Source organism: Indicator indicator, chromosome Z (assembly GCF_027791375.1).
Source record: "Indicator indicator isolate 239-I01 chromosome Z, UM_Iind_1.1, whole genome shotgun sequence".
Classification (NCBI taxonomy): domain Eukaryota; kingdom Metazoa; phylum Chordata; class Aves; order Piciformes; family Indicatoridae; genus Indicator; species Indicator indicator.
Window position 1 is genome coordinate 60,673,590 of NC_072053.1, and position 26,099 is coordinate 60,699,688.

Sequence of the window (26,099 nt, forward strand, 5' to 3'; positions counted from 1 at the left end):
TAGTATTCAGACACTAAGAACTATAGGCTGGAAGTCACACAGCTGCTAATCTGTTGGAATGGGATAGTCTTTGAGTTAATGACTCTCATCATGTTACAGACTGTCAACGGGAGTTTAAATTGAATAGCTGCTCTGACTGTTCTGACTGCACCAAGGTCACAGTCACACATCCATATTCACATGCTGCACACACACATGCAAAACTGTCAGCTACTGCCTTCTTGAACAGATTTGGAGATGTAAATCATCTGTCTCAGCACAGGGCATATGTGAAAGGGAAGCAAAGTATAGAGATAAGAGGCCCATGTTCAGAACAGTTTTGACACAAGGATGATGCATCTCAACCTCAATTAACTCCTAGAAACAGTCTGAATCCTACAGAAATGCAAAACCTGATCAGCAAACCAGGGCATAATCCTGCTCTGTTTTACACAGAGTTCCTTCCTTACAAAAGCCATTCTCCTTTGTCTTCTGGTGTACCTTACATTCATTCTCAACTTTTTCTGCTTTTTATAGAAGCAGCAGCTAACTGTGCTGCTCCCTGTCAGATTTCCATCTTTCTGCTTCCATCTTACATCACAGGGGAAAAAGAAAAATCAAAGTAAATGTTTAACAAACATCATGGTATCATGGTTGTCATTTTATATACTTTGTTCATCTGGAAGAATCTTTTTTTGTCAGCTTCACACGTGCTGTTCATATCACACAACATTACAAATACAAGACAGAGAACCTCACTGTTAAAAGGCTACTCTGTGAAAGCAGCAGTTAGCTTCTGAGAATAAGGGTACTGCATTGTATAAAGCCACACTTAAAATTATCAAGTACAATATGAAACTCTAAGACAATATAAGTCTACCATCATAAAAAATGCTTGCTGGAGCTGAGTACCACAAAATTACTTTGGAAACACAGAGAAGCTCATGGATTTGGGAGTGAAAAAAAGCACATTCAGGAAGAAATTAAAATCTGCGATGCATATTGGTATCATTTTGGGGCCTTTTGTAGCATCTTTGAAGAATCAAAGTTCTGTATTTCCTAGTATAATAATTTTAATGCACATTGTTATTATGCTGGGCTAGATTGTGGGTTTATGCACATGGTTTCTGTGAGTAGCTGGTGATTTGCAAACTGGGATGGAGGAAGCCCTGATATTTTATTGTGCAAGGTATGAATTTTTATAATAATCTGAAGCATATCTGAAGAATTTAATAACTTATTTATTGCTCCTTAGAAACAAAGACATTTTTAACTAAATGTGATCACATCCTTGTTAAGGATTTTTTCTGCCTTTTTTTCCATTGATTTCATTAAAAGATAACAAAAAGAAAAGTGAAAATGAGTCCTAATTTATTCCTGACAAGCCCACCTTGATCACCTACAGTTCTGTACTTCTTCAAAGAATGGCCTATAATGAGAAGAGAATAAGGCTATCAAACCAAATCAAACATTTCAGAAGCAAAGTCTTCTTAGAAATTCTGACTTGAAAGTATCTTTTAAGTGTGCTACAGTTTCCTTTACAAAATTAAATTCAAGCCAGACAATCTTTACTGCAATGATTTTTTCTAAAATCTTCCTTCTCTTTTTGTCTTTTTTTTGTGTCTTATATGTAGCACCAAGACAGAATGAGACTTTATTCTGTTTTACACATCTTTCTGCCACACATACCACTGTGTGATTCTGGAAATATGTGCTGCTGTTGCCAAAACAGAGGAGGCTTTTACCACACCATTAGGCTTGTGTATTTTTACGGTCTTTTTAAACAGCTGAACCCAAAATTTCCTACCACAGACAGCAAAACCAGAGCAAACACTCCCTCACTTGGAATGCAATATTGTGAAGTACGAATTCAAAATAAGCAAACAGTGGCAAATATGCAAAATTCCTCTCTGTCTCCTCAAAACTCCAACATAATTTCTTCAGATAGGTTCAAAGAGCCACAGCCTTTAGTAAGTGAAAGTTGATTTTCCTTGCTACAGCAAGCAAAACAAAATGAAGCTGCCCATAAATTCAACACCATCTTTGATTGACCTTTCTTCCTTTTCTAGGTTGCCACATCAAGGACTACTCTAAATCTTTGTGTCTTCCTTTGCATCTCTCCTTTCACTTTTAGATGTCTATCACCTTGTCTTTACTTCCACAGTCTTTATCATCTCTCTACCATTTCTCATCCAGTATCTAAATATTAACCCCCACATTTACATTGTCCATGATATTAACCTCTTTATTGCATTTTCAGATTATTATCTTCCTTGTTTCTCCTCACATTGCCTCTACAATTTGGCACAGCTCTCCACATTTCAAGCCATAAAACTGTCACAATGTCCTTCTCCACATCCCTAACCTGACAACTCCTCCTTCTTAGGAAGTTCAGAAAAAGCTGACATGACGAGTGTGTCAAAACCACAGTCTGCCAGGGTTAATTATCAGCATTTGCTTCCTTTCTCATTTCCTACATATTTCCATCTTTGTGTTGTCTCTTCTTTTCCTTCAACAACAGGTTCTCAGGGGTAGAGGTGTCTTTCTGTCCTTTTCCTTTCACAGGAATCCATGAATCCCCAGCAGAGGCAGTGATGAGGTCCACCAAGGAGCAAGAATTAACATCATCTACAACTACAAGTGTGTGACTTGTATCACACCCTGTTTAAAAACTGCTTCATTCTTCTGGACAAGAGGATATATATAAGAAAAGGGTAATGTTTCTAGGAGGGCCCAAAAGTGACTTGCATTATCAGGCAATAACCACCATTGATAGTGTATGTAAACCAGGACAATACTGATAAAACTTCAATTTATGCAGAGCAGTCCAACGATAATCTTATTGTCATAAACTGCCCTAGGACTGTCCAAAGTTTAGTTTTTGGAAGAATGACTCTTCCCTCTGTTACAAAAGCAAGAAATATGCTTACCGTAACACAAATATACATTAGCAGAATTAATACTTTAGATATCTAACTGGTAGTAAGTAGGATCTGTTGAATCTCAGTAAGAATTCCACTACAAAACTTCTTATGTAAGCAGCATATAAATTCATAGGTAAGAGGAGCCCCATTGTCCTCAACTCTTTTTATGGTGACCTCCATACAGAAACATACTCAAGACAAGCCCTCCCTTTCCTCTATGGACAGTGGATGCCTATCTAACTTTTAAATGTCAACAGAAGGGAAATCTAACTGTAATGCATGTGTTACATAGTCTTTATTTTGCATATCTGAAAATGTGTTTACTGTTTTGCTGAAAGAGAGTGCCTCAATTACAGTATGAAGGCTTGCATGAACATGGCGTACAACTCCAGACTAAAATTTTGTCAGAAAACTGGATTAGTGCCCTAAATTCAGACAACTCTTTATGAATTACTCTTGGGTGATAAGGACATGAAAACTCATACCCATGCAGATGCTACTCTCAGGTAGTGCAGAGGCTACTATCAAGTATTTAATACCTAGAGGGATCCTACAGGAAGGATGGAGAGGGACTTTTCATAAGGATGTCTAGCAATAGAACTAGGGGGAATAATTTCAAGAGGAGGGAGAGTAGGTTTAAACTGGATGTTGAGAAGAAGTTCTTCAGTACAAGGGTGGTAAAACTCTGGAATAGGTTGCCCAGGGAGGTTGTGCATGTTCAAGGCTGGCTGAGGCCTTGAGCAGCTTGAGTCTAGTTGAGAGGTGTCCTTGCCCATGTCAGAGAGGTTTGAGTAGATGATCTCTAAGATCCCTTCCAAACTAAGCCATTCTATAATTCTGTGATTAATTGTCTTCCTTTCTGACTGTGTTCAGAATAACATACACTGGTTCACTAATGAAAACCATGACAAAAATATGTTCTCACTAATCTAAATCCATATAATCCTCATTGGAAAGTTTAGAGAGTATTTTGGAAACTACTCTCTACTATTACAATTCGATTCACTGTGGGTCTAAATTGATGACATTCATTTCCCTTAGGATATTCCTGCAGGATAGGAAAGATAATAATTCTCCCAAATGGAATTAAAACCAAGTAAAAGTAAATTCCCACTGATTCTGAAAGCTATAAATACTCAAGTATGTTCAAAATTCAACAAGATAGATTAAACCCCTTGTGACATCAACCTGTAGGTCAGCTTGGATTAAAATACAATAAATACGAAAGGTGGCAACCAGAAATTTCAAATATGAGTCATAAAGATCAGAAAACAAAGAAAACTATTCTGAAAAGCAAAATAAAAACATTATAGTCTCATTGAATAAAAACATGAGATTATTCTCCATATCTTTGTTTACATTTCTGTCCTAGTCACCTCAGATGTTATAAAAATATATGTACATGCATATCAGAAAATAAATCTTTTTCCTCTGGGGAATCACTCATAATAACTGTAAAATATCAGTGTATTTTAGTAAAGTTTTACGTTACCTACATCCCAGACACAGAAATGCATAGCAGTGCAGTTTTTGTAGAATGCACTTTCTATTAAATCTGGATTGTCTGTGAGTCTTTTGTTTCTATCAGATTTCATTTATTATACTGTAAGCTTTTTACCCTGTGGCATATTTTTCATTCTTACTTTTGTTTTGTGTGTAAGAAAAGATTTTTATTCAAAATGCTAAGCTTTAATTTAATTTAGCAATTTTTCTTTTTCACTTTGTAAAAGCCTTTTGATCCATGAAGTGGAAGAACAATGAAAATGTGTTTTTCAGACCCTATAAAAGAATGGAACTATATGCTTTTCATATGCCATGAATTTTAGAACACTCTCTAAAGTGCTTTGGACATCAGACCACAGGGTTGGATAACTGCTAAGGAAAACACACACAGATGGCTTTTGGTGTTCATTTCATCCTGCTACTAAGATAAAATCTGTTTAAATTAATCACTATTATAGGAAAAGTTACAGAATTATAAAGATCTGTTTGTATCGTATAAAATGGACTGTTCTCCATGACCTTTTTCTCCATTAGCCTTTTTCCTTTCTTGTAATAACTTGGAAGTTATCTTAAATTTTAAATTAGCAACACATCCTTGAAAACCTTGTAAGTGAGCCATGGGCAACACATAAGTATGCCAATATATAAGGCAGATTTAAATTAACCAATGCTGAAAACACTTTTGCACTGTTACTAGAAAAAACAAAATTGCACAGATACTATTCAAGAAACCAGATTAGGTATCACAAATATAGAGAGTTTATTAAATTGTGAAAAGCAGACAGGGTGAGTATCCCTGATCCAGAAGGTGTTTACAAATCAATAAAACTATCACCATTTACTATGATACCTTCCTTCAGTAAATCTCAACACAAGTAAATTTAATAACTGTTTCGTAGAAAATATATTTTTATTTCTGCTTTTGCTTTAATACTGGAACTGTAATTCACCGAAACACTTGAGCATGTCCACCCATTTTATTCATTTCCATAGAACTAATAAGCATAATGCTTTATAGGACAGAAATTATACTAAAAATAGGAATAACATAATTTCAAATATATCATTGTACTGAACTCTATATAAGCACAACTATGTAACCCTGAGAATGTTGATACCACCCACCAAATCGACACTGTAGTGACTCTGTCAGCAATGAAGGTGATGACACCTACCATTAGTACTTATTTTCCATGTTTGGACCTGATCTAACTTGATGGTGGGTTGATTTCTGAACCCAAATATATTAAAGGAGAAAAAATATGCTAGAGGAGAATATGTTAGAGGAGAAAATAACAAGTTCAGCTGTCAAAATACAGGAATTAGGGGAATTTTCTGAAGCAATAATTACAGAATAATTAAGAGTAGTGAACAGCACAGGGAAGACACACATAGTAAGAGAAGGTTAAATTGAAAACTGTTTACGATCTGCTATAGCTTTTCTAACAGGAATATTTGCACATTTAACTGTTTGGGAGCCAGGGTGTGGGGCAGTTCTTGAATGAGCTATTTCTCAGCATTTCCCATCAAACCAAATAGCTCTCTGTCACAATATACTGCAGTTTCACCTGGGTGTTTAGCAGTTTCTCACATCTGTGATCAAACTTTTCTGCTGCAAGTATGTTGTTAAAACTAGAATCTCTTTCTACAGGCTGTAGAATGGCTTGGAAAACTTAAGGATGAGCTAGCTCTCCAAGTGTATTTTGCAAGCTCTGTTAGCTAAAATGCTTTCAACAAAAAAGGAAAGCAATGCCTTGGTCAAAGAAGCTCAATTCAAGATTTGCAGCTTGTGTCATCAGACTGTATGAGCTGCTCCCAGGCACCTTGCCTAGTACCCACACCAAAGGGGCAGTTCCACTTGGGGTGCAAGTGTGTATGTGGAAAACAGTCACACACCCACCTCTGCAGGGCTAACAAAAATTACAAACTTCACTGAGAAACTGGCAGGGCTTGTAACTCACATGAGTGTCTCACACAAACTATGCCAAGAAATCCAGTTTCTGCCATATTCTGCATCTGCCAAGTCCCATGAAGAAAACAGTGAGATTTTCATGGAATTTGTGAACGTACAAGCACCCATGAAAGCAAAGGAAATCTGCCAGAAGCAGAGCTACTGCACCTTAAAAGTCTCCTTAACTGTGTTTCAAGCTATGAACATGTTTTTCTGAGATGCCAACTTTAAATGCTGATCTAATGTACTAAGGAAAAAGCCTGTTCTCTTCTCATGCTTCATAAAACCGTGGAGCCAAATTACGCCTTAGTGCCACTTGTTCTATCTCCGTGCCCTCTGACTACAGTGCCAATGAAACTGGAGTGAATTGCAAATTAAAATCCAGTGATTCAAATAAATCTCAGATAAATAAAATATAAAAAATAAAATGCCTATTCACATTTCCACAAAAAATTCTAACACACTTGTCACAACCTAAAATATTTCATTCCCCTTTTTTGTTTAAGTACTCGGGCCAGTTAGGGGGAATCACAAAGGCTACAGCCTTTGCCGACAAGTCAGTGTAATATTGATTTTGGCCTTTTGCCTGTGCTCCAGCTTATTCACAAAGTGTCCTATTGATTTTCAACAAATTATTTGTGGACTACCAGGCATGTGGAGAAAAACAAAGTGAATGTCCTGGTTGTTCAGTGGGGCTCCATGTCAGGCTGCATGTGAATCTGTCTTGCAAACACATTCAAAACTGACAATCAGGTACATCTACTAAGTACTACAGCAAATGCTGTTGCAAAACTGTGAGCAGGAAACAGGCAGGAAAAATTATATTTGATCATCCCTACACATCTACAGAGGCAACTATTACTACGTGTAGCAATTCTTACATACACAACCTCTAGTCAAAAGCACTCCTATGCAACGATGTAATCTGATACACACAAATTAAAAAGTTGATATAAGAAACAATAATCCAGTTTGGGAGGAAAAGGTTGTATTGTTCTTCTTGTTTTTCAATAAATCTACTATTTATTTCCATTTTAAATCTACAAAAGTACCTTTCTTCACCACTGCCTTCTTTTTTCAGATTTTTGTCCATGTTCCCAGCCCAGAACCAATTGTCTTTTACTCCTAAAACTCATAAAAGCATCTTGAAAAGGATGCTGATAGCAGAGTGGTTCTGCTGATTGACTCACTCCGAGGGATAGGTCCAACACATTTTCTGTCCACTCATTTGTCATTGACCTGACTACTGTGTTTGGTCAATAAATCCTTATTACAATAACTTGTTTGGCATGACTGTCATGTTTCCCACTAGAATGGAATTGTTCTGCAAATGAGTGGTATCTCAATTCAAGTACAGTTTCTTTTCAGATATACGTGCATTATCATCATCTCCTTCATTTCCTCCTACTGAAAGTCACGGCAAGCAAACACTACCTAATACAGTATATTTCTTTAACTAAAAAGGCCTGAAGAAAAACCACATCCCACATGGGAAATGTTCCTTAAGGAGATACTATTTAATTAACAAATTCTGAAACCACCACTCAGGTTTTACTCACAGAATACATCCAGTCCTATTTTCCTCTCAGGCAGGATGTAAGGTTTTCAGAAAGACAGAGGATGTGATGGAAAGGAGAGTTATGAGTAGGGCTAGAATTAAATACGAAAAGAGGACAATCTAGTCAAATCTTTATCCCTCGTCTCCCTAAATTAAAAGCAGCCACTGACCAGTGCTATTAGGAATTAGGTAAGACTTGTCACAAAAATGAGTTAATGATTCCTATGAAAGGAAATGGGAATCCCCCCAAAAGTTTAGTCCCTAGAAAGGTTACTAGGCTGCAGCACATAGTAGTATGAAAAGACAGGGGAGGAAGCTTGCTGATTCAGCTTTTACTGCACAATGCATGAATTAAGCTCATGTAATCACTCTGTCATTTCTGGAAAGAACATTACGGGAAGCACTTGTGTGCAATTACCACCCAGAAAGCCACTGTCACATAGAACCCATGGCATATGGTTTTTAAATGCATTTTAAATCCACTGGTTAAACAAAACTGAGAAACAACAGATAAAATCAAGCTGGGGATTGGCAGATGGACAGATGCTGCAATAGGACTAACTGTTCTCAGATACTTACAGATGGGATTCCTTTGTAAGCAGAACAATCAATCCTAATAAAGAAAGGATAGTAATCGGAGAGAAAAAGTTAAGTTCTGCAGTTTTATGAAAAGTTTACTGCTTAAGGTTAAAACAGTTGCTTCAAACATCTTTGTGTTCATTAAAATGAACATACTACTGAATATAAAAGTCTGCCTAATATCTCACACTGTTTGTTTCCGTTTGGCACACAGCATTTTATTTGGTCATCAGTAACCATTAAATCACAGAGTGTCTGCCTTACACAAGTACTGGCCTGCCTTGTAGTCACTGCTCATTCTCCATCATTCAGTTAAATGGTTACGTAGTAGACTGTTTATATGCTGGACATATTATTATATGTGTCAATTTGCATGTTTTTTTCTTGAATGAGTAACTTGCCATACCAATACAATCATTAGTAAATAAAATAGCACCTATTTATTTTGATTGTAGCTTTTCCATTACTAAAACTAATCGAGTTGGTGATCACACAGAAAATATAGTTAAAGGCAAAATATTAAAGTTTCCTACATAAGGCAGGCAACAATAAAACACAATGTCAGATAGCCAAAACCCTATCACTGTATTTTCACTATCCCCTCCTTTTCAGTTCAGTATGATCTGTGCTGTAGCTCTCAAACACACAGATAAGGAAACCACACACAGATGGCAACAAACAGCAGCATTCAATGCTGAAAATAAGAGCTTTCTTAAGTTTTTGTGGAATGGGATAGAATGGGATAAACTCCAAAACAAATGTCCCTGTAGCAAATGCACAGAAATATCCTCTTCCTCAGCCTACGCTCCTTCTCCTAGGAATACACTAGTGATCCAAAACAGTTCCGGTTAGCTCTAATGTCACACAGAAGCCTTCAGATGATCACCAATAATCTCCAGAGATCACCCTGTTGAAAGGTACAGCTCTGGCCTGTTGTGGACACAGATCAGAAACTATATTTGCTATTAAGGCTGCTGTCACAAGTAATCAGACAATCAGCAGAGGAAGAAGCAGAGGACACAAAGTATATGGTTGTAATGTTAGCCTAAAAATTACATTCCCAAAGACCTTACCTAAAGGAATAGAAAGATGGAGTAAAATACAAATTGCAATGAAGAAAAAAAACCCACATTAATTACTCTGAGAAATTGTGTTTCAGGCAAGAGAATAAAAAACAATTCATGGTCTGCACAAAAGATTACTTTGACAGAGGAAGGGATAGTGCACAAACACGCCAGTCCTGCCACTGAGGAATTTCTTCCCTCTGTCCAAACCTTATTGCCTTATTGCACACTGAAATACATGGCTTTACACTCAAATAGGCTAGAAAACAGCAGTGGCTTAAAAACAGCATAAACTGATAGTATTTTACTACGTCAGGTCGTAGATTTGAGTTTTGATAAGCTTTTGAAACATCAACTATGTGATTGCCGTAATATTCATCCGTTCTTTATTGTGTGACCACCTGGGTTGCCTGTGACTACACCCACATGCCAATAAAAAGAGGTGCCAACCTGCCCTGTGTCCTGATGCATGTGATGCATTGCTCCCCTCATGTCGTGCATAAACTCTCATGGAAAAGGGGAAGAAGAAAAACATTAAAGACATAAGTGAGAGTAAAATGGGAATAGACTGATCAGACAGAGAACAACTAATAATGCAAGAGAGCAACACAGTGCGGGGAGAAAAGGACAAGTTAGTGACAGAGTGAAAAATGATAGGGTTGTGAGAAAGGGTTTGCTCATATCTTTTAAGCATGACCTGGTACTATCATTCTCTACACATTAGGAAAATTTTAAAATAGATATTTTTTTTTTATAGTTAAAATATGTTTTTATCTACTTTGATCCAACTACTAGGTTCTGTACTATCTGCATATTTCTGAGCACAAAATAGCTCACGACATTTACTGCTGCTACTTGGTAACTTTGTCTGCAAGTAAATGAAGAAAAAACAAGTCACAGAGGGTAATCTGGTTACTCAGAACAACCTCCTGACCAGAAAGTAGGAGCCCATCATAGGATCAATGATAATCTGCCCAAAAGAGACAACAGGATTGTGGAAATTGCACAAGACAGGCAGAAGCAGGTGAAAACTCACCACTGGAGCAGTTGGGTCCTCCCCACCCAGGCTCACACTGACAGGTGTTTGGAGCGATACAACGACCGTGGACACATTTATCAGCACAATGAGCTGTCAGAGAAGTAAATAAAATAGGAATTAAAGAAGATCTCCTATCACTATGAAAAATATTCTAAACTTATTCCTAAGCAAGGTCTTCTGTGTCTCAAATATCTTTGAAAAGCAAAATAGAAATTTCTTATTAATGTTTGATGGCATCTCTTCAAAAAATTTTTTCTTATTTTTCCTAAGTGTGAAGGCTCCAACTAAAACCATATTGGTGCTGAGCAGGGAACTTGGACAAGATGACTTCCACAGGTCCCTTCCAATTTCAACCATCCTGTGCAAACTCTCATGCCAAGAGAAAGATGGGAACTTCTCCATGCACTAAAAGAGGGATTTGTTTTTAACATCATGGGTAAAATACAATTTGCAATACACCAGTATTTTAAAATTGCTTTTTCTTAATCGTTATATAGTGTAAGTGAAGTTCAACAAAACAGCAAAGATAATTCCAGTAAGGCAGGAGACAAAAGACCTATGAATGCAATGTTTATTCTAAGTGCTGAGCAGAGCTGTTTAACATTTTTATTTGTAATTCAGGTTTTTCACTGATAAGCAAACATGTGTTCCTACAGTTAAGGCTTACTTTGAAACAGAGCTTTTATTTGAAACTTATAAGAAAAGCTTACAATGACTTTGATACCCAGGCCATTGTACCCACCGTAAGACCTTCCTTTTAGTTTCAACAATACAACTTACAACATGTGCATAGGATGACAATTTGCTCTGTACCACTGTGTTTCCAGAGAAACCACAACAGGCATAGGAGATATATAGAAATAGATATAGATATATATATATGAATATATATATATATATTCAATATAAAGTGAAATGGGAAAAAGAAAAGTTGGGACTATAAGTGAATCATATCAGTTCTGAATAATTGAAAATACTATAGAGTGATCAGGAAAAATACCTGGGAAAATGGCCTCGTTTTTTCCTGATTGAACATGATATGAAGCATGTTGGTTATCTTTTTATTTTGTGTGGGCAAGAAAGAGGAAAGCCATACACAGATCAGTCATACATATTATTAAAATCTTTGATGCTATGAGATACCAGGAACACTAATGCAGTAACTGCATGTTGTTACAGCCTTTAATTTTCGTTTTTAACTTTTATTTAATAAGTTAATTTTCAGATGTGCATTAAAATTGTCTTAATTAGAAACTGACAGAAAGAATATGAATTTTTAAATGTTAGATGATACAAGATACTAGTACAAAGCTATTTCACTGTTCTCCATTTATTATTAAAATAATTACTTTAAATAATACATCAAAATTTTCCATTAGTCTTATTACTAGATATGAATTAGTTGTATCTTTGAAGATTCTTACCTAGTAAGTGCTACCTTGTGCACAGAAACTCTTCCTAAACCAAATACATAAAAAAATCTAACAATACACTGGCTGACCAACATACACATCTGTCCACCCGCACATGTATGAATAACTCTGATACCGAGTAGTGTAAAGAAGCACCAAAACTTCACTAGTAGCAGTAAACTGTATAAGTCAGAGCTTCTTCTTTTGTAAGGAAAATGCAATTACTATATGAAAAAGCAATCTGAGCTTATTATTGCATATTTCCTCTCTCATCTTATTTCTCCTTTTCTTGTGTTTTACTGTTTCCTTCAAAGTCTTGCTCTAAAATCTCACCCTGTCCAGTTTACAGGTCTATTTCAATGGACCATATCCTTTAATTTTTGTGAAAAAACACAAAGTACATATGCCCTTTCTTATCAGGCAGCTTCAAGTGTCTATAAACTACTGCTGCTACATGTGTAAGTCCCTGTAGCAGCATTTCTACACCACAAGGACCTGTGCTCTTGACAAAAATCTACCAGGCTGCATGAGTTCTATTCCCATGTCAGTTGCAGGCATTGGTACTTTTGTAGGCAACTGAATAAAATATGCTGCAGAGGAAACTCATTGAAGTGAATCTATGCAAAAAGACAAGTGTAACTCACCCAGGCCATCAATGCCATTATTAGAGCAAGCTGAGACCAAAGTGAGGCTTGGCCAACAGGACTACAGATATGCATCAGCACCACAGCTTTAAGAGTGGAACTCATACCAGGGGTGATTAAGTCAGTCATGCTAGAGGCATAGAACATATAATACAATTTTAAGTCAAGCTGCCACTTTCAAACACTGGTTATATGTCTCTTACTGGTATCAATTTATGGTCTATGGTCCTGCTTTGGCAGGGGGGTTGGACTCAATGACCTTCAGAGATCCGTTCCAGCCACTAACATCCTGTGATCCTGTGATCAATGAAGACAGAGAGGGAGATGGTGCTCCAGCTCAAGGGAAGACTGCAATTCAAGTACCTACTTACTTGGGGATGGGCTCCAGCATACCTCCTGCAGTGCAGATTGTTCTACCACTGCTATACCTACTTAAACTAATCCTACTAAGGGGAGTAACTCCTGTGCCTCATACAACTTTCACTTCTATTTCTGAACTAGAGCATATGCAGAGAGTGGAACATTGTAAGGCTTGATATATCTGAATGGTATTTTATGAATCTGCTCTTTGTCATTAAGGAAGCAACATAAAGTTATTTCTTTTAAGTGACCACAGACAACATCTAGACAGTTGTGCATTGCATTATCTAATAAGACACAGAAGAATTTCTGGTAAAAAGTTTTTTGAAAAAATATTTATTTTACCTTTAAAGAAAGTTTATGCATGCGTTTTAGTGTGTGCTGCTTTTTCATTTTGGAAAGCTAGACATAAAGCAATTAACATAAACAAAGCTTGAAATATTTTGGATGCAATTATGTATGGAAGTAAATAACCAGGAGAATCAATTATAATTCTGCAATTAGGCAAACAACCCACCTTTCAAACAAATTAAGAACATGATAAAATGAGCAGATACCTGAAACTATATCTGTTTTCATGATATTCCATTCCTGAAATCTAGTAAATAAAATTCCCATCAGCTGTACCAAGAATTCATATTAGGAAGACTGGAGTAACATATGTACTGCACCTAGCATTTCTGTTAATACCACTTTAAGCTGATTTAGATACCTAGTATATGGAAAGAGCATATACAGTAAAAAAACTTCTTCAGCTTTTAAAGTTCTCAAACTTTTGATACTTAAATTTGAATGCACAAACCATTTTAAACTTCTAATTTTATTTTCTAAATTGAGAGGCCAAATAAAAGAAAAAACAAACAACAGAACATCAGTTCACTATGAAGAAAGCTGGTTGAAATAATGGAAAGCATGAAATATTTGCCACCAACTAACTACTGAGCTCTTCCCTTGCCCTGAATACTCATCTCCAAATGAAGATCATGAGCACTGAAGGTTTCTCAATGCCTTCCAGGGTCAACTGTTACAGAATCAAATAAATGCAAAGTTAGCTCCACTGGAGGATCTTTATTTTTAATGTAATTTGAGTTTAAGGCATTCTAAAAATGCTTCAAAAGTCAGAGCAGGTATGTTCTGAATATCAGCATTTGTCATCCTTTTGTGTAATAACAGAAGAGAATTGGTACGTACAATGTGAGCTGAATTTACTAAATTCTGAGCATCACAGTGTTAAAACAGATAAATTTATTGCATATGCTATAGCTATGGAAAAGCTGTAGTCATATGAGATGCTCATAATCACACTTCTCATATGATCTGAACTGCTATATACTTGAAAAAGTATACTCCTTAATCAAAAATTAAACATGATCATTCATATAGGCTGTGTAATAATGAAATGTAGGCATAAATTGTCTCTTATAAGTCTAATACATACACATTGAACCTGAAACTGTTAAAGAAATTGCCATTCTGATCTCAGAGAGATCCATTTTTTTTAAAAAAGTTGCTTTCTAAAAGTATCATTTTGACCTTGTTTTTCAATGTGCAAAAAAACACTTTAAACAAAAGATCTTACTGAGGCATTTTCAAATGCAGGAAGTGCTGTAAAACAAAAATATTAATGAGGATAGTGTCATGTACTATGAAATTCACAGGGTGTAATTTTCCAAGGATAAAAATAAATCCTGTTGGTCACTTACAGTATGCACCTCACAACAAAGAGAAATGTGCAAATTAAGGAACAATTTTACATTTGTATTGAGTAAGTAACTTTAACATACATGATGATACTGACTTTCAGACTCTCATTTATTGGTAAAGACCAAAGACTTATCCACTACACTGTGTCTTCTAAACTGGGTTGCAAAATCCAATGGCCAGGACAAACCTCTTGTTATCCATTATTTCACAAAACATATTTGTTCTCCACATCTTGAGTGCTATGCTTCACCACTGTCCTTATAGCCATAATACAGACAATAAAGCAATAAACGTATCTCCAATTTTCTCATTCCCAGCTGAAAAAAATCTCCAAGTAAAGCATTGTTCTTTAGAAAGTTGGGCTGAAAGCATGCAGCTACAGAGCCAGCCTTTTGTGTGTGCCTTAGTCCAGGTCCTGCTTTGTGGCAGCAGGAGCATGCTGATGCATGCCATCTGAGTTTGGAGTTTGACTTGGGAACGTTGTGCACAGCCTCACATGAGAGAATCCAAAGCAGCCACCAAAACAGCTCACATGCTGTAGTTTTCCCAGTAAACTGTGTTTTTCGCTTTTTTCTGTTGGCAAGACTTGCCAAACAGTTGCCCATTCAGAAAATGGGCTGCAAGCCCAAGGGCAGTGCCTGCAGTCCGCAGACTCCAGTCCCTTGCCAGTCTGCTCTCATAGGATCTCACATTTCCTGTAAAAATTCAACTACACTGCCTCCATCCCTCTGACATTGTTTGAAACATTCTGTAGGGGGTTTAAATATCATTACTAGAAAACTTAAAGCAAAACCAAGGAATGGACATAGCTATTTCCCACGTTCGTGCGTACTCTTTGTGTCTCCTAAAACTAATAGAAGTGTACACGCCGGTCAACTTCACAGATTAAGTTAGAGACAAAAGGTTGTCCCTGATGAGCCCAGGGTTTCAAGGAGATAAAGATAAGATGTTTCGGCATTTCCCTTCTGATTTTGAACCTTGCATTTATTTACTGCATTGAAAATACACTTGACACTTGTGCTGTGCATTTTCTGTATTGGTCAGAAACACACCAAGGCTGGTTACTTAGACATCTGAGATCCAGTCATTCTGTTACTGCATATGCACAACACCAGCTGACTTCAAAGAGAGATCACTAGTTGAGCCCACATAATTCAACTTCCACAAGTCGCCCATGAAAGGGGGAGTCAAATCAGCATTGTGATAAATGTATGGAAATTTAAAACAAAAAGAAGCTAAACTTACGGACACATGTTTCCCTGCTTTCGTAAAACCCAGGGCAGCACTGGGATTTACGCCTGTACATCGTTTTTTCACCGTGTCTGTAGGCAGTACGGTAACTGATCCTAAAGAAAAGAAGGAATGATTGTTACACACAATTCATGGTTTGGAAATAACATATATATTCTCATGCATTTAATCAGCTATCAGGTATATATCAGATATAAATAACTTAAAGAGACCTTGGTTTCTGTTGTTCAGTTCAAGGGTTGTAGTGGCTCCCTAAGAAGCCTTATATCCATGGGTGGCTGGACAGCAGGAAAAGAAGTTAAAGATTTTGACTACTTAACTAATACGTAAGCCAGAGCATCACTGCCTTTGCCTTTACTATGCTCTATGGAGGCTAAAGGCTGGCAATACAAATCAGTTTGCTGGATCATTACAGCTATGAGTTTTCATGGGAAAGACTTCTGGACGTCTTCCTCGTAAGGTGAGTCTTTTTTCTAAGAGCAGAGATGTCATGAGAAGTTCTGGTTAAGGGAAGAGATAAAAAGGCTCAGAGGAGATCTCAGACCTCTTGAGTACCCAGCAGTGCTGCACGCCTCTTGCCAGAGGGGCAGCTGGATTATGCTGAATGTAGCCCTGCTGGGCAGAGGTGAACAGTGCATAGAGAAATCAGCACATAAACCCATCAACAGCTGCAGAAAATATAGCTTTCTTCTGACACAAGCAAGTAGTATTTATCAGAAGTAGGCTCTCCCAGTACTCTATCCTCTCTGCTCCTCACCATCCCCCAAGTTCTGCTGGCTGATGACCACAGACTCCACAAGTAGTAAACACATCCTCACAACACCTGAGACAGTCTGAACACCTAGTAGATAACAGCTCGTGTATGAAAGGTGTCATAGGTAATCAAAGCTTAATCTCTCTTTGAATTCAGTGTCTGCTTTTTGTGTATTATCCTTACTGATCTGTCTCCTCCAGCTACGGTACCCCAGTGGGCCTTTACCACTACTGATGGTTCATAGTTATGGTCATAAGTAGGAGGAAAATGCTTTTTACAGCTGTCACCAGCTTTAAATAGTTCAGCCGTTGACTACTTTCTGCAAGCACAAGGTGTTTCCTTTAACAAATCTTCTTTTTCTTTTGAGCAGTGTACACTTTCTACAGACCAAAAGACTGCAAGCAGTAAGAGATCTCTCATGATATCTCTGAACAAATATACATCACAGATCTAAGCAATTTAATTGTGTATTGCATGCTTATTCCCAGCCTGTTCATTTCTGTTAGCATTCCAAGGGATGATACACCTCAACCTCTTAATAAAACATACGTGACCTTGTTTGACAATCACTTTCTAGTTGACACAGACCATAGAGGTCAGATAGACTAGTCACTAAGACTGAAATATGCTATACGCCATGCTGGATTTTTACAGATACAAAATCTTTGCAAATACCTACAAAGCAGCAATATTAACAATTATACATTACCTGTGTCGTGTGCACTTAAACCAGTTTAGGATGTCAGTACAACTAGTGTAGTAAATTTGATCAAAAGGATGGGGATATGACTCTTGCACTGTAACTGAATAACTGAGGGGAGAGAGAGAAAAAGCAGACAGATTATCAGACAATTCCTTTAGGGTACAATCTGATTTAAGTAAGTCTTTATAGAGTCCTACTATAGAAAGGAATAAATATAACTAAATACTCATGCCCAAAAAACCTCAAAGTTAGGTTTAAATAAAAAATGAAGCAGCTAAATTTATAAAACAGAAGATATCAACTGGAAGGTTTTTCTTTCACCGAGCAACAACAAAATATATATGCAGACAGTCATCATGTCTCTGCTGTGTAGTACATTTGATGAAATAGTACTAGTAGACATTTAAAGAACAGTAACAAAATACTGTGTAGTATTTGTTCTCCTGTGGGAAAAACAAACAAAAAATATCCAAACTACCAACAAACAAACAAAAAACTTTTACTAACATCACTGGATAGCTGGAAAACTAGTTAAGAGCCACAAAATGAGGTTTCTTCTGTTTTCATAGGAAACATACAAAATCTCACTGGGTTTTCTGAGAAGTTTATTTTTAAAACTTCAGCTGTATCCATAGCAAAACATTTTTGGTAGTAGAAGGGTGTGCCAGTGCACTTAGATACTAAGTGGATGTTAGCACAGAAACATACATAAGTAATAACTACTGGAAAATTATATAACAATTATGTCATCAAACAGTCTATTCAGCAAACAGAAATTAGAAAAGCCCATTACTTAGTTTAGCAGAGATTTTTTTTCTCTTTTTTCCCCAGAAATGCTATACTAAAGTGCTATTATTATTTTCTGAAGATTTGTAAATGCAGTGTCCTAGAAATAAACCTACGCTCTGAAGTCCAGACTCTCCAGAGATATCAATGCGACAGGAAGGACAGAAGCCTGTCATAAAAGGGAAAAATATTGAATCATCCTAAAAAACTGTTCAGCAGGCTGTTTGTGCTGGCAGTCAGTCAGTCCTTGATTGTGCAAGAGGGTTAGAAAATACTGGAATGCATGGCAAATTCCTGCAGTAGGAGTTACTCCCAGGAACAGCCAAAACACTTACTAAGTATGTAGCCTGTGCAGCTTTCACTCACTTTCACCCATTCCCTCTTTGACTTCTTAGCACCTATTGCTGGATAACGGCTACAATCTCCTCTTCCTACTGTCATCACCTACACTGAGGGAAAACATCCAGATCCACTTACTCTTAACTGCCCAGAACTTTACTCCGTGATTTTCCTATGTCCATATGAAGGCAAGCAACACTAATCCATCCAGTTGTCCCTCCTAGTCCGACAAAGCATTGTTGGGGTGCTGACACTTGCCTGAGGCTCTGCGCTCTTTGTTGAAGGCAGGGCACACTATCCCTTCTCCCCGTGATCACAGTCCATTTGTAAAGACCATTTTATTACTGTCTGGGGCTGATTTATTTAAAGCATGTAACTGCCAGTAACAGCAGCAGTGAAGAGTTTGCATTTGGGGTTTTACTCTTTCACACTTGGGTACTTTTGACATCTGTTCTGAGCAACAGTGTTTTGGTAAGTTTGCTTGGAGTTCCCATTTCAGAGACTCAGCAGAAGGAAACAACTTCAGGCAGCAAAAATAGGCATGCAGATGCTGATTAATTTGTTTTAAAATACATCATGCAATGTAAATAGTTATATTTAAGTTATTCCCCATTTTGCTTTCACTACATTGTAGCTTCCCTCAAACCCACTTTTATCTATAAAAAAAAAAAAAATATAGAGCAATATCCTCTTACACTGCAGGCATTTGCCTGAATACTGTAAACAGTCTTCTAGTATGGTAACTATTTCATAGAATCACTGTTGTATAAGCCGAATTGTACACAGTGATAGGGGCAGAGACTCCAAATGCTTCACATGAAGTTCAGATTCATTCCTGGTGAAAGTCCTTTGGCAACTTTTTTTTTCCTGTTTTTTTTTTTTTAGAGTTAGACTTTATAAAGACATAAATACAAGTTTCAATTTTTGTTGTACAGATTCAGCTCTAAAAATCACCAAAAGAAATGTACAGTGGTTTATCAGCAGTCCCAGTGATTAAACATAAAACACAGTAAATACTGATGTCTTTAAATAAACATCCAGTCTCAGAGACTAGCAGATCAATGGCAGGCATAACATCAATAATGAGATCATAAGGCTTGGTTTCAATATTGTATCCTTTAAACAAGAAAAGAAATGCAGCAAATGCTTGCGGCTCAAGTTCTCCTACCCACTGTGCCAATCTCCTTGCAATTAACATGGAACTAGGTGAATGAATGCACCAACTAAATTGATTAACTTATTTCTCTCTGTTATAAATTTCTGAAACTCATCCAAAAAATTAGGCAACAAATCCTAATTCAAATTCTGTGAATGTTAAATAGGGAAGAATCCACATAATCAAATTTGGCCAAACTCCAATACAGTTAATTATATTTTGCATATGCAAAAGCTTTGTTTAATTGAAAAAAAGGTATTTTTATTAATTTCTGGTATGCAGATGGTTGTGTGACATTGCTGGTGCCACTGTAGTGCTTTCTGCATTCTAAACTACTGCAAAGATGGCTGTGTTTCAGCACAGTATGAAATAATATTTTACTTATTTGTGAAATTACCTCGCCCATGCAGTGATACAACTTTTCTCAGCTCATTACCCAGCAAAAAGCTTTCAATTATTTAAAGTGCCACATATTATTTAAAATACGTGCCAACTGAAACCAAACAAAATTATTGCAATCTGAGTTCACGTAATGTATTTTACAGAAGAAAATATTTACCTTTCCCAGTGGCTACACACATTGGGATCTTCCAGATTCAAAGATAAAGCTGTCCCCATCCAATGGTACATAAGTATGACAGGGAAGCCAAAAAATGAGTTCAAATGAAGAATCATCTTTCCAAAAAGGTAGCTGTAAGAAAAAATATTTATAGCACATTAAAATATTATATGAACAATAAATGAACTAAAAACTATTGACCCATATTAAATATATATATATGACATAAAGCAACAGGCACTTCAAGAAGCACACTTTGGAAGAAGAACCCAAATGGAGTACTTTCACACAAGTGATACTGGTGGTCAGACAGTGAACAAACTACATTTTAGAGGTCATGCTGTCCCATCAAATTGCAGGCAGCCAGGCTCATTCACACCAAATGACAGCTGCAATTTAAAATAAATCCACATTTCATATTTGCTCAAGACCACAAGAATATAAAAATGTTTAGCAGATAAAGCACCATCAGAAACCATCACTTCCTCACAGGAATGGTTTGTGCTACTCTGGTCAGGGCCAGCAGCCTCCTCATTCCTCCAGCCTATGCTGACTTCTTAAAAACACCAGATACCACCCCAATTCAAGCAGCATCTTTTGACAAAGCACCTCCTGAAAAGTACACACTGACTTCACTACACGTCTCCCTAAGTTTTGCCTGAGTATCCAGCACCCGTGCCAGGTGCTTAGGAAAAGCTACACCCTAACTCCTGGACCCTGCCTCAATGTAAGTATTTTAATAAATTGCCTTGCTACAAAGCCCAGGCAACAGTACCACATGTAGAGATGAAAGTTAAAGGTACAAAAAGCAGTATGTTCTCAGGACTTGGGGGTGGCGGGGTGTATTTTTTAATGCAAATTATACATACACACACACACACATATATATATACACATGTGCATGAATACACCTTGTTGGTTCTTAGAGATGCCAAACAACACCATGGGAAGGTCCAATGTGAGCTCAAGACTTGCAAAAAAATGGCACCATGCTTTTACTAATTAAATTATTATTCTAAATCAAACAAATTAATTAATCAGGGGAAGAGTTTAAAATTACTTTGCTTTACATGGTAACAGACAGCCTCATATGTTATCCTGCATTGTTGCTGCTCTTCAAAGTTGAATTTCCAATATAGTTTGCAAAAAATACCCCCTCCTTTGCCAGCTGCACTATTACCAAACAGAACAAACATTCTGCTCATGAAGAAGTTATTTCAATAACATAAAAATCTTAAAGAATATCCTAATGCTTTTTGTTTTCAAGCAAATTATTTTAATTTGCATAGTGAAATACTTTCGATTCACTTTACCATTAATCCACAAATGTCAGAATGAATGTCGGCTGCTGAAAGACATTTCATGGTCTGGAACTGTTACTGTGAATGTACATTGTGTAACAAGTAGCCAATGCATAGTTGTTTTCAAAAGCAGCAAAGGGAGCTGTATTTTCAGCTAATAATGTCAACACACTGGTGATTTCCCTCACTGAATATAGTCACTGATTATGCAGACTGTAATCTGTATTTCTTTTTTGTTATTTTATTCTGAACTCCAGCAACTTACCTTTTGGATATGTTTTACAAAATTTAAAATCTAAAATAAAAATTTAAAAAATAACCATTTACGTGAACCCCCTAGTGTAAAACTTGATTGCATTCCAGATATTTTGCTTAATTATTAAGGAAAATCAAAACAGAAAATCAGTATAACTGATTAGCATTGCTAAAGTGTTCATATTAGCAATAAAATATGCAGATGACTCATTTAACTCTTTCTGTCCACAGTTTGCACTGAGATACTCTGTTCAGATTTACTTTTTTTATTACATATTGCTCAGATTATCTCAATAATACATCATTAATGTCACTATCTACATCTACACAGTATCTGCAATTTAAAGATTAAAAATTCTCATGCTGGAGAATGCCTTCTCTATGCAAATTATTGATTAGTATATGTATGAGACAGTTAATAACTCATGGTAAAGCAGAAAGGTTCTCTGACCTCCTATAGCACATTGCATAGTCTATAGTCCTGAGCCATGAATAGGAATTTTGCCACCAGGCATCAAGCTTTCTAGTCTGAGTAGCAGCAGTGACCTCCACAAAAAAGAACTTCAAAAAGACAAATGATTGTGTCCAAAACACTCTCCAATGTCTAGCAACACATTTGCATGTTTGGGGGGAATACATTTTTCAATCTTTATACGGGAGTCAGCAAAATACAATCATTGTAACTGTTAACCAGCATGTACCATTCAGTGCAGGTGAAGTCCTTGACTTCACAACTCAACTAACCACACAATAAATTCATACCAGCCCATGGAGTTCTACTGTCAGGTCATTCTTCTACTAAAACTTCAGCTGACAGAGCTGCATCTTTACTTTCATTTGGGTAGGATCTTTAAGAGTGGTCAGGTGCAATACAAGCTCTTTTAGCTCACAGAATTCTCTGTTTCCCTGGACTTCAATACAGGCACATGGTTTAAAAATGCTAAAAGGAAAGTAATACAACTGCATGAAGCAACCTTAGATTATTCTCCTATTTCTTTGTTCTAATAAAGGAAATTTAGCTCATTATGCATTTATTGTATCAAAGGAATATATTAATAGCCACATTAAAAAATTAATCTGATCACCCAAAGGCATATTATAATTACTAACAAGATCATTTTAAAATGCTATAACAGGTGGACAGGTATCCCAAAAATACACTCCCATAAATTAGAGGCAATCTCATAACACATATTTTAATGTAAGCAACTACACAATCTACATTCTTCTTGTTAGCAAGCACATGAAAAAGCTTGAATGCGAACCATATAAACACAGACAGTTAATCATTACTACCCAGCATCTGAGATTTGTAGGCACTTTCTCTGACACTACTAACTGTGCTGACAGTTTTGCACAGGTTTTGCTTTGGTTGGTTTGGGCTTTCCTATAGAATTCAGGATCAAAACCAGAGAAATAACAGATAACTAAAAAATACAAACAATTACTTCTCCTCTATGCAGTGGAAATTACAAATAAATCTCTGTACCTACGCAGATCACAACCACAAGCAAAACTTAGGGGACACAGCTCTCCATCAGATTTGTCATTAGCAAAAGGTAAATAAATATCAGTGGAACCGGAGGAGCAAGGAAAGTAAAACAATGCAAAACTTAAAAGAAGTGAAGGTTGCTCAAGGCAGTAAAGAAGCATTTTTTGGTCAGCAAAATCAAGATATTTCTCATTACTTTTGCAAAAGCACTTTTACCACTGCAAAATAAAACAGGAAGAAGTAACATGCTGTTTAGTTAGAAGATGAACATCAAAACAGTGAGAGCTTTTCATACTCCATGAGAGTATCTCTAAGATTTTACAACACTGCTGCATTTCTGCAGTGATACAGCACAGGTTATGTCAAGCTGTTCTCTGGGCTATAATCCCATAGGCTCTTTTTAATTACACCTACACTGCATTAACCTGCAGGTACAGCAAATGCTATTAAAAAAACAACAACAACAAAAAAAACCAACCTTCATTCTGTACATCATAGCTAAACTTTCAAGCTTAATTGTAACCCACACTACACAGTCATTACTCCAGATTCCCTTGCTGGTGACTCTCTGCACATTCTCCAGAGCATGACAAAGCATCCCATAACAGATTTAGTGTCTGCTACTTGCAATGGGAAATCATGGCTCCAGATGAAACAAAGATTTTTTCCTAAAGATTTTCTGGTGAAGGATTATTTGGTCCTCCACTACCTATCTAGTATTTTTTCTTAACATTATAACCTCGCTCTTGAAGTTCAGCTCCTCTACCAGGGGCATGATCTGTTTATAAATTCATCTCTAAAGCTACCAGAGCAAAATTTTAACCTGACCTAATCTTGTCAACGATGATTAGTTCCATGTTAACTTCTGAAAAAAGAAAAAAAAAAAAAGATTGCTTTTATTGATTAAATTAGAGAATTAATGGGTAAAGAGCAGAAGGCATTTTCTCTTTGGAAATTAGTAAATCAGTTTGATGTTGTGTCACGTGAAACCTCACTTAAAAATCAAGTATGAATTAACCTAAGTAGCAGCATCATCCCACAGACCTTAGACTGGCTGAAGAAGTACAATCACAGCAAATGTAAATAAAGCGACAGGTCTTTTCTCAAACCCTCAAAATATGCCACCCCAAAGGCTACACTGCCAGCTGGTGAAGCCAAGAAAAGATCAGAATACCATCTACCAAGACTGAAACTCTGCTAGACAGAAAATATGTGGGATCCACACAGCAAATACAGCAGCTTGATAAATGATAAACCAGTTGCGCCCTAAATTGAAATGACTCACATCCACCATGATCAAAGATTACAAGGGCTCTTCTTGATGCAGATTACTCAAACATGACCTTCTTAGCTCATGCTTCTTTACTTTTAAAACTCACTGCTCACTCAAACGTGCTGACAGGTATTGCCTTAGCTATGTATTCACTAAGAGTCAGAGCCTGGTGGATGAATTTGCTAAGTATATGACTAATGATAAACCATACCAACCCAATCACTGAGCCCACGCTTAAAACACCCTTTGTTTCATACCCTAGCACACAAAACTAACAGCCCCTCCAGTTTTCCTCTTCAAGATTTCTCATTCCTGAGGTCCCTCTGTGGGTGGCAAACATTTATGCCAATTAAAACAAATTTAGGCCTACAAGCCAATGCAGCCACATGCCAGGCTTTCCTTCTCAAATGCCAGCAGGCCTGGCACAAAAAAGAGAACACCTCCCAGTCACTCAAAAACAGTTACATGAAGTTTCAAATTCGAGTTAGTATCTAAAATTGAATTTGAAAGAAACTGACACATCTGAAGACTCCGAATGTGTTTACCCTGAACTAAGCACATGAAATGGAAAAACAATTCATTTAGGCTGGTACCTGAAGAATAATGTGCTGGAACAAATCTCCTTTACAGAAATGGATATACTGACACTTTGAAGTCCCTTGTTCATAAGGGGAAAAAAATAATTAATGGATTTCCACTTTTCTTCACTTAATAGATTAGTTAATTTTTATTTTTCTGCCTCTAATTATCAGGCATTCCTAGGCCTCATGCCAAAGAACTTCCAAAATCACTTGTCACTTAAACTAGAGTTAGGAGAAGTGAAGAAATCTTGAATTGTCAAGTTCCAGAGAATCCACTGACAACCCAGAAGGCCGGTGTGGACTAGGTTTTCTTTCCCCCTAAGTTGTGGAAATACCTGTTTTGAGAGCTATGGCAAGATGATCCTTTAAGTAATGTTATCATTTCACAGGCTGTGTATCTGTAACATACCTTCTAAGCAGAAGTGCAACAATACACAGACTGAATACCTGGTAAATTGTACTTTGAAGTAGGTACCTTTCACTTAAACACAAAAACTCTCAGCTAGAAGCCTGGAAAGGATGAAAGCCCTCACAGTGCATATTCCTTTGTAAGTGTCAAACAATCTCTTGAACTGCAATTACAAGGACAGCTCCATTTTCAGAATGAAAAAAAATATAATTACAAATATTAGAGAAAGCAGAAATCTTTTATCTCTCTATGTATCTAGCTTTATATGAGCAATGTCACCCAGTGCCACAGCATGGTCTCAGACAGCTGGCCTCACCACAGCACTGAATGCCTCAACATCATGCTGCAGTATAGAAGCAAAAGCACAGTGCTATTACACCACCAGCACAAACTGAGTTCTCTAGGACTTGGTACTTCCCTGCAAGTCACTCAGCAGTATATTTTACAAGATTTATTCTTACAGTGGGTGTTGGGGGGAAGCGGTTGTCTGCAAAACTACCACCATGGACAAAGTTTTGCCTGT

General features: G+C 36.9%; 1 protein-coding gene across 1 annotated transcript in view; it reads right to left on the reverse strand.

Annotated features, from left to right (window-relative positions):
- The window catches only part of MEGF10 (multiple EGF like domains 10), a 71,977-nt gene extending 51,596 nt beyond the window's left edge, over nt 1–20,381 (reverse strand). Inside the window, exons 1-4 of the mRNA XM_054397255.1 lie at nt 20,266–20,381; nt 17,432–17,533; nt 15,963–16,063; nt 10,595–10,687 (exon numbers count right to left, since the gene is read on the reverse strand). Coding sequence (XP_054253230.1) covers nt 10,595–10,687; nt 15,963–16,063; nt 17,432–17,533; nt 20,266–20,381 — 412 coding nt within the window. The remainder of the gene's footprint in view (nt 1–10,594; nt 10,688–15,962; nt 16,064–17,431; nt 17,534–20,265) is intronic.
- Between the last annotated feature and the right edge of the window lie 5,718 nt (nt 20,382–26,099).